The 8,230-nt window shown below is 57.5% G+C and overlaps 1 protein-coding gene across 1 annotated transcript; it reads right to left on the bottom strand.

The window, feature by feature from the left end:
• Positions 1 to 1,165: 1,165 nt before the first annotated feature.
• On the bottom strand, positions 1,166 to 8,230 carry HBEGF (heparin binding EGF like growth factor). Its single transcript, XM_074916072.1, has 6 exons — positions 8,127 to 8,230; positions 7,565 to 7,735; positions 5,117 to 5,294; positions 2,885 to 3,040; positions 2,680 to 2,772; positions 1,166 to 1,617 (listed from the first exon to the last, which is right to left on the bottom strand). Exons 1-5 carry the CDS (start codon positions 8,167 to 8,169, stop codon positions 2,700 to 2,702), a joined length of 621 nt encoding a protein of 206 aa, XP_074772173.1. The 5' UTR covers positions 8,170 to 8,230; the 3' UTR covers positions 1,166 to 1,617; positions 2,680 to 2,699.

Raw genomic sequence — 8,230 nt, 5'->3', positions numbered from 1 at the left:
TTGCAGAAAGTAGAACCAGTAACTTGTTTCCCAGGCTCTGGGACCCAGGCCACTGCAGCTGCTGGGGCTTTTACTCTCCAGGTAAGAGCACAGGAGGGTGCCCATTGTCACCCACCCACTCCCATCCACCACAGCTGTGCACTTTAGCCCTTCCCTCTTGGGAAGCACTGGAAAGCCAAAGTGTTCCCCCTTCCCATGCCCCAGGCTTTGCTATTGCAAAATTTAGCAGCTGTGCGAGAGAGATGAATCTACACACTCACTTCCTAAGCAACCCTTTGCCCAGTGAACATAAAAGCTTATTCCCTATTTTGGCTAAAGTAGGCCAAAAAGCTCTGCAGCCTACTCACTTGTAATATACTTTGGTGCACATCGTAGGAACAGGAGTGGAAAGCACTCCCCTTTGAAAACTGAAGTTTGACATCTGCTGAAGGGAAGGTGCCTGGAGGAAAGAATGTTTGCTGCAAGGAGGGGAAGCCCTTTCTTTCTGCTTCAAGTCTCTCTACTAGACCCAGCATCTCACCCTGATCTCAGCTACCCCCACTAAAGATCAGGGAAGAGAAAATAAGTAATTTGGGAGTCATTTTTACTGCAAAGTCAGGAATCAGTCCACAATCACCATCTGAAATGATGCTCACTGGAATGATCCCAGCCCCAGGTGCCTGCAGCCACCCCAGGAACTGCTGGGATACCCTGCAAGGGAGGTGTGAGTCCACATCTTGATTTTTTAGCCAAATGCTGGCTTAAAACCAGGAATCAGTCCCATTCAGATTGATCAGTAGCCAGAGTCGCTTCACTCATACCAGAGGCAGCTTTGTGTGATGAGCAGACACCTAAACATCACATCTCTCCCAGGGTATCAGCTGGCAAAGATGCAAACCTCTAAAGAAACACAAATGGGGCTGGCCTGGCTGCAGGCTCCTGCAGGATGTATCCTGCCACCATCCCTTTGCACCACGCTGCTCTGCTGCACCCCAAGGATGGCACAAGCCAATCCAGCAACCCCTGCTGTGCACTCAAGACCTCTGCCACTGGTCACAATATGCCACTAGAAAGGGCATGTTGCTACATGCAGTCTTCAGAGGTCTGACTCCTTTCCACCTCTGTCATTAAATGACCAAGCCAAGTGTTTGTAACAAAGTGTTATTTATTAGAATATTACATTGCACTTAAAAAATAAGGGAGGTCTGATCCTGCCATCTTGACCTACATGAAGAATGCAGGGCCAGACCCACAATAAATATAAATACTATGTACAGTTTATCTAAAATAAATATATAATTTAAAATGAAAAATATCTTGTTAAATAGCTGTTACCCTCCCACCCCTCCTGCACCTCAGAAAGCCCCGAGCCCATTCTCCTGGCCTTTCACAGTTTGTTCCTCAACATGCACCACAGTGGATGGAGAGCTGCCAGAGAGCCCCTCTGCTGCCAGCGGGCCGATCCCTCCTGCCTCTGCACAGCCGCCGGTCAGCGAGCGCCTCTCCCTGAGCTCCCTGCAGTGACGCCGCTATCCTGCTGCTCCAGCAAGCTCCCACCGTGCTGCGGGCTCCCAGGGCCGGCGCTGGCTCCACAGCTCTCGCCTCTTCCAGGAGGTAGAAGTGCAATAGTGCCGACTCCTGCACGAGAGCGGGGAGAGCTCACAACACAGTCCCGGGCTGCTCTGCCTGTGGCATGGTTCCTGCATGGCATGGCCAAGGGGCCTGTCCCACCCAGCCTGCAGGAGAGCCCTCGCAGCCACCGAAGCACACTCATTGCCACCCAGGAGGACGGGAGTCAGGACGCTGGGGAGCGGTGGCTAAGTATCCCATCCCAATGTCCCTTTCAGGGACCACAGCACTATCCACCCCAATAATCCCCAGGGCAGATGGACAGTGATGAAAACCTTGTGCTGAACCCCCTTCCCCAAAGTTCAACTCCTATGAACTAAAAATCCCATCCCCAACACTCTTACCACCATTACAGAAATTCTCTGAAGGCGTTACATTTGTGAGCACACAAAGATTTTTTTTTTTAAAAAGAAAAAAGTAGCCGTAATAGGTAGGGGCACATCTAATCAGGGTTTGGACCAGATGAGAGGAAGGCTGCAAGCTTTCCAGCACCGGGCCACAGCCACGTGGCCACCCCTGGGGCAGAGCACACCCCACCGCCCAGCCAGAGTAACATCGCATGGGGCTGGCAGCAAGATCCCCCATGCCCCGCTGCAAGGCACTACATTGGCGTAAGCAGTAAGCAGAGTGGGAGTGGAAAGGAAGGGTTTTGGGGTTTTTTTTTATATATATAAATAGAGGCAATATCTAAGGAGGGGAAGTGACTCAGAGGGTCAGAGAGGGAGCAGAACAAGTGAAAGAAAAAAACAGAAGCAGCTTCCCCACTGCCAAATGTCCCCGAAGCATGCAACAGCAGGGCAAAGCAGGGACTTCAGGTTAGAAAGGAGGAGGTGATGGTGGCTGGGGGTGTCAGGGGCTTGAGCAGGAAGGGGAGGAAAGAAGGCTGGAGCCCCACGGGGCAGTCAGGCTCTTGGGCCAAATCCAGTGAGTGCTTCTCCAGGCTCAAACTGCCTTCAGCTCCTGCCAGGCTCTGGCATGGGATCCACACAGTGATCCCGGTCAGCAGGAACAAGCAGAGCCCCCAGATGTCCACCAACCCCACCACTGCCCCACACCTGGCCAGGCGCTCACCTCGCCAGCACCTGGCATCCTCAGTGATTCACACTGATGCCCAGCTTGATTTTCTCTTCGTTTTCTACATCGTAGACACCTCTCTTGTGACACCTGTGAAGCCAAGCAAAGAATTGCTCAGAGCATGGAGAAGTCCCTGCCACCCTCCCCTGCATGTGGTCTTCACAGGGACACAGATCGAACAGCTCTGCCCCATCTCGCTCACCTGAGCATCAGCAGGGCTGCTATGATGACAAGACACAGGGAGGACAGGACAACAGCAACAACAGCCAGCGCTGTGGTATGGTCGTACGTGCTTGGGGGGTGCTCCACAGGCAGCGAGAGGCCGTGGCATCTCTCTCCATGATATCCTGGCTGACATCTGGGGGAGAAGAAAAGTCTTAAAGGCTGGTGGTGACCAAGCACAGAAGGTCATTGGGTTTGTGGTGATCAGGGACAAGGTCATTGGGTGTCTCACAGAAAGGAGCTGCCTCTTTGCTGAGCTTTAGCTAGGGCCCTACCCATTCCTCTTGGTCCACCTCCCCTGAGCTGGGAGGTCTGGTGTCACCATCACCTCCTTGGTACTGGTAGATTATGTTTCTCTTGCCCTAAGCATCAAGTGAAGACTCCTAGAACGGTTGAACTCCCCCCAGTAGAAGGCACTGGGGTCTGTGCTCTTCCCAATCATCCCTGGGCAGAGCTGGGCTGCCCAGGCCACCTCTGGAAGTGGGAAGTCCCACACAAGGGAGCAGAGGGGCAGCTGGACCAGAGCTCAGCACTTCCCTCAGAGCAGGATGTCCCTGCACACCCTGCCAGCCAGAGAGGTGCCACCTCCCTGCAGACTCAGGAGGTTACTCACATAACAGAAATAACATTCCCCAATGGAGCTGCAAGGCTGCCAAACCTCCCTGTGAGTCAAAGCGCACTGATGTGACCAGATATATATATCTCGCTATATCCAGAGCCATGGACCCTCAAGCTTATCTCCAAGATAGGGTCTCAGCCCAGCCCTCCTGCCTGGCTTGCAACAACGCCATGTACCAACATCACCTCGCAGCCACAGCACCAAGGCTGGGCACAAGGCAGAGGTGCAGGACCCAGCCTGGCACCATCCTCACCCCAACCTGCACTCCAGGGACAAACCCAAGGAAGTGACGATGAGGAGACCCTGTGACACGGGCAGCCAGCCAACAAGAGCATCCACAACCGAGTGACACCAGCCAACACAAGGCCTTATTATCAGAGGGGACAGGAGCAGTTGGCCACTGTTCCTAAAAGCCATGATGGCTCTGAGGAGATGTCACCCAGGGACAGGCCACCAGGCTGGAGAGCCCCAGCTGGCCCCTGGCCCCCTCCTGCTTGCCTGTGTCCCAGGTATTCTCATGGCCCCAGGGATCTGGGAAGGGCAGAGATGTGGTCAGGGGATGCCTGGGTGTCCCAGTCCCAGGCAGAGGGTGCTGCACACCACCATCACACTGTCACCCGCCAAAGCTGAGCCAGCAGAGATCTCCTCTTGCTGGCAGTCCCAAGCCCCCCATGCAAGGGCCCAACTTCATGACAGCTTCCAGACAGCAGGAAACTAAGTGGTTCAAGGAGCTATGCAGAGCCTGATCCCTGAGGATTGCAGGGCGTGAGATCTTGTGGGCACCATAAGCCAGGGAGCTATTATCTTCCCCAGGCTCTGGGTACACTGCTGGGTGGCTCAGAGGATTGATAGCAAAGAACAAAGCCTCTTGTATATCTGCCAGCTCAACTCCTGCCCACGTCAGCAGGGATCAAATGTGCACCCCTGGGTATTTCCCACAGTAGCAGTGCTGGATACACGTGCCCCAGCAGCAGGCAAACACTTTCTCCTCCATGTGCCTCAATTAGTTCCTGCTCTCTACCTGCAGCCCAGAAGGGATACACAGCCCTGTCCTTCACCAGGGCCAAGGGACAGTTTGGGTATGGCTTTGGCAGACTGTCCTCAAAGGTGCTGCCTTCAGTCCACCTTGCTGGTGCCACAGTGGAGGCGTCCTCCTGCCTGCACCAGCACACCCCGACAGTGACGGGATCCCCAAGCTCTCAGCCAAGGCTGGAAGCAGCACGGGATGGGGGGACATGGGCTTACAGAGTCAGGATGGGGTCTCACAAACCAGACCCACAGAAGACTTTGGCTGTGAAACCCCCAGCCCCTGCTCACCACCCTCTGAACCCCCACTGCCAGAGGCCTCCATGCAGCAGCTCTGCTGGAGCTCGCTGTGCTGGCAGGGGATGCTGGGTTTCAGTCTACAACGGATTTTGGTGGGGGATGGACACTGATCAAAAAGCACAAGGAAGAGGCCAAGTCAGAGCCGTCCCTGCACGGATGGGGAACATGGTCTAAAAATATCTCCTCTGCTCTTCCTCTGCCCGGCCTGGAGAATTGAAGGAACCGTGACTAAGGCTCCCCCGGCACAGGCACACGCCAACAACTCACATGCAGGACGGAGCTCCCAGCTCTCGGATATATTTGCATTCTCCATGAATACAGAAATCCTTGTACTTCCGCAGGCATGGGTCTCTCTTCTTTCCCAGGCCTTTGCCTTTTCTTCTTTTATTCCCGTTCCCTTTTTTCTTGGGAGTAACCAGGTCTTGAGGCTTTGACAGGAAAGCAACTGGAAAACAATTTGGGAAGACAGCAGTCAGATCACCTCCATGCGTCAGCCAAAGAGAAGGCAGAGCAGCAAGCCCTGGGTTGCTGCAGCCAACTCAGCCCTGGCACTCCTGCAGCCTTTTGTGCAGCAATCTGCCCCCGAGCAGAGGGGGCTTTTTTCCTTTTTTTTTTTTTTTCAGCTTCTCACAAATATCATGGCCTTTCCAATTCATAAGAACAATTCTCAAGGAAAGAAAGGAATTGGGGCAGGGAGGAGGGAACAGAGCTTTATGCATCTCAAATGTTACTATTGTATGCACCAGTTTCCACTGAACACAGAAAATTGCTAATTGCCCCTTTATCTGGCTTTTATTTCCCTGATGAGTATAGTCTTTTGTAAGACCCTATTAATAGCTCTGATGGACTCTCCTTCCTGTGGGTACAAGGATGCCTTGTGCACCCAGAGGAGGATTAAGAGAGCAAGCCTGGCTTACTTTTTGGTTTTGCAAAGAGGTGGCAAGGGCAGCGTTCCCATTAATTACAAAGGTATGTTTTAATTGCGGTGCAGAGACTGGTGGCTCTTGGTGCAAAGCAATCTCTGCTGGGTTGGTGGGAACCAGAGCACTGAGCTCCTCACCTGGACACAGGCCAAAACCAGCAACATTATTGGAATAGTTTTAAGATGTGCAGATGCCCAAAAAATCAGCCCCCAGTTTGATCTCGCAAGGTATCGAGATGCTAGAGTGCGCTCACTGCTCAGAGAGGCTTTTCAGCTCCCCCCAAACCATGGCATTGAACTCCAGCGAGCCTGGGGAAACAGGAACTAAGCCCTGTGCAGCTCGGGGAGGAGCACAGCCGAGTCTAACCTGGCAAGTTGTAACCTGCCTAATTCATTCTCAGCCACTTCCTGATGTAACCAGCGCCTCTCGTGCGGCAGCACACCAGTTGTGCACCTAGCAAAGTTATTTTGTGATTTCGACATCATTCACGCTATGCCTGGAGAAAAGTGATACTCCAGGAAACTCCGACTTGGAGAAACCCCCAGATCCAGGTGAGGTCCAGGTCTCTGCCCCAGGCTGGCAGCAGAGGCTGTCCCTCCCCTGCAGGTTATCTCCCAGCTTCAGCCAGAAGACACACAGTGCTGATCCCCCCAAGCCACCTCCGCTGTTATCACCCCTCCTCCTCAGGGTTCTGTCCCTTAGGACAGCCTGAGAAGATTTGGAAGATGTTGCTGGTAGGAAAACTGGTCCAGCCCAAGTGGGCAGGGGGATGCTGCTGCTCGCCCCCTACTCAGGCACTCTAGGGGCTGTGGCACAGAGGAAGGTGCCAAGGGTCAGCCCTGGGACAGGGCCCCTCCTCAGGGGATGCACAGAGGAGCAGGCTGGGGCATCTCCCTCCCAGCAGGAAGGGTAACTGTTTCCTGGGGGCTGCATCCCCTCGCAGGCGAGGGGGTCAGCCCAGTTTTGCAGGTTTCTTTTTTTGTCTGTCTAACAGCACAGCCAGAAAGAAGAAAAAAAAAAAAAAAGAAAAAAGGGAAGATGAACTGAACAGGGCAGAGCATGCTCCTCCTGGTGCCAGGTTACTGATCTCATCATGAGACATGTGCAAGGCACAGGTACAGGTCGCCCTCCTCAGCCCTGTCCCAGCCCCACAGAGGCCCCGGGACACTCTCTGGTCCCGAGCTGGGCGAGAGGAGTCAAGCGTGAGCACCCAGCGAGGCGAACAGAGCGGCAGTGTCCCCCCGCCCCCGGAGCGGGGCTGCCGGCTGACTACCCCTGCCTAGGTATGAGGAGCAGCCGGGTGTAGGCGGCGGGTGAGTCACAGCGATCCCCTCGCTGCCGGCCACCGTGGCCACCATGTGGAAGGCATCACGGGCCCACCGGCCGGGGGCCGCGCACCCGCCAGCAGGGGCTGCTGTGCCCCTCCGAAGGGTTCTGCCTCCCGTCTGGTCGGGGAGTGGGAGGCACAGGAAAGCTCAGGAGCCCCTTGCCAGGGACCTCAGGGCCACAGAGAGCCCCTGGCACAAGGCGAGGGGCTGCTACAGCCCACTTGCTCCGTGGGGGCTGCCCCCACGGGCACTCGGTACCGGGGGCTCCCCCGCAGCGGCTCCGGATGTGCTGCTGGGGCGCCCGCGGGGCTGAGCCGGGCCCGGCCCGGCCCCTCCGCCGGCAGCCGCCCCCAGCCTGTCCCGCCGGGGCGCCCCAGCCCCGCGCCCCCCGCCCCGGCCCCAACCGCCCCCCACTCCCGCCCGGGACCCCCAGGCGCCCCGGCAGCGGCTCCGCCCGCCCGTACCTCTCGGCAGCTCGCTGAGGTCGTCCCCCGAGGCCGCTCCACCGCCCTCCTTCTCCGGGCCGCCGCCGAGCAGCGGGGCCGTGGCCGGGACCGGCGCCCCGCCGCCGCCCTTGTGCAGCACCTCGTTGTGCAGCTCGTCCCGGCCCAGCCCGCCCGCCGCCGCCGAGCACACTGCGGGGAAGGGCTTGGGTCAGGCGGGGCGCGCTGACCGGCGCAGCCCCCCACGCGCGACCGGGGCCGTTTCCCGTCTTCACCCACGCTGGACCGGGACCACGTCGCCCAGGACCCTCCACCCGGGACCGGGGCCGATTTTTCTGCCTGCACCCACCCGTGCTCGGAGCCGGGGCCGCGTTGCCCAGGACCCTCCACCCGGGACCGGGGCCGCGCTGCCCAGTCCCGGGACCGATTTTTCCGTCTGCACCCACCCGTGCTCGGGACCGGGACCCTCCACCCGGGAGTGGGGCGGTGGCTGCGCTGCCCGCGCCCGGGACCAAGCCCCACACGTGTCCGGCTCTGGGGACGCGTCTCCCGTGTCCAGGCCCCCCCCCACGCGCGCCCGTACCTGCCGCCAGCAGCGCGTGGATCAGCACCGCCCGCCCGCCCATGGCCCGCGGGCACACGCGTCCCAGCCGCCGGCCCAAGCCCCGCTCCGCCCGGCCCCGCTCC

This window comes from Athene noctua, chromosome 12 (genome assembly GCF_965140245.1).
Source record: "Athene noctua chromosome 12, bAthNoc1.hap1.1, whole genome shotgun sequence".
Taxonomy (NCBI): Eukaryota; Metazoa; Chordata; class Aves; order Strigiformes; family Strigidae; genus Athene; species Athene noctua.
The sequence above is the reverse complement of the archived record's forward strand: the minus strand, read 5'-3'. Positions and strand labels throughout refer to the sequence as shown.

Coding starts and splice junctions, on each gene's coding strand:
- HBEGF (XM_074916072.1), bottom strand. CDS start 8,169: ATGGGCGGGCGGGCGGTGCTGATCCACGCGCTGCTGGCGGCAG. Junction 5,295..7,564: donor CCTCAGCGAGCTGCCGAGAG/GTACGGGCGGGC, acceptor ATTGTTTTCCAG/TTGCTTTCCTGTCAAAGCCT. Junction 3,041..5,116: donor CTGGGAGCTCCGTCCTGCAT/GTGAGTTGTTGG, acceptor CTTCTCCCCCAG/ATGTCAGCCAGGATATCATG.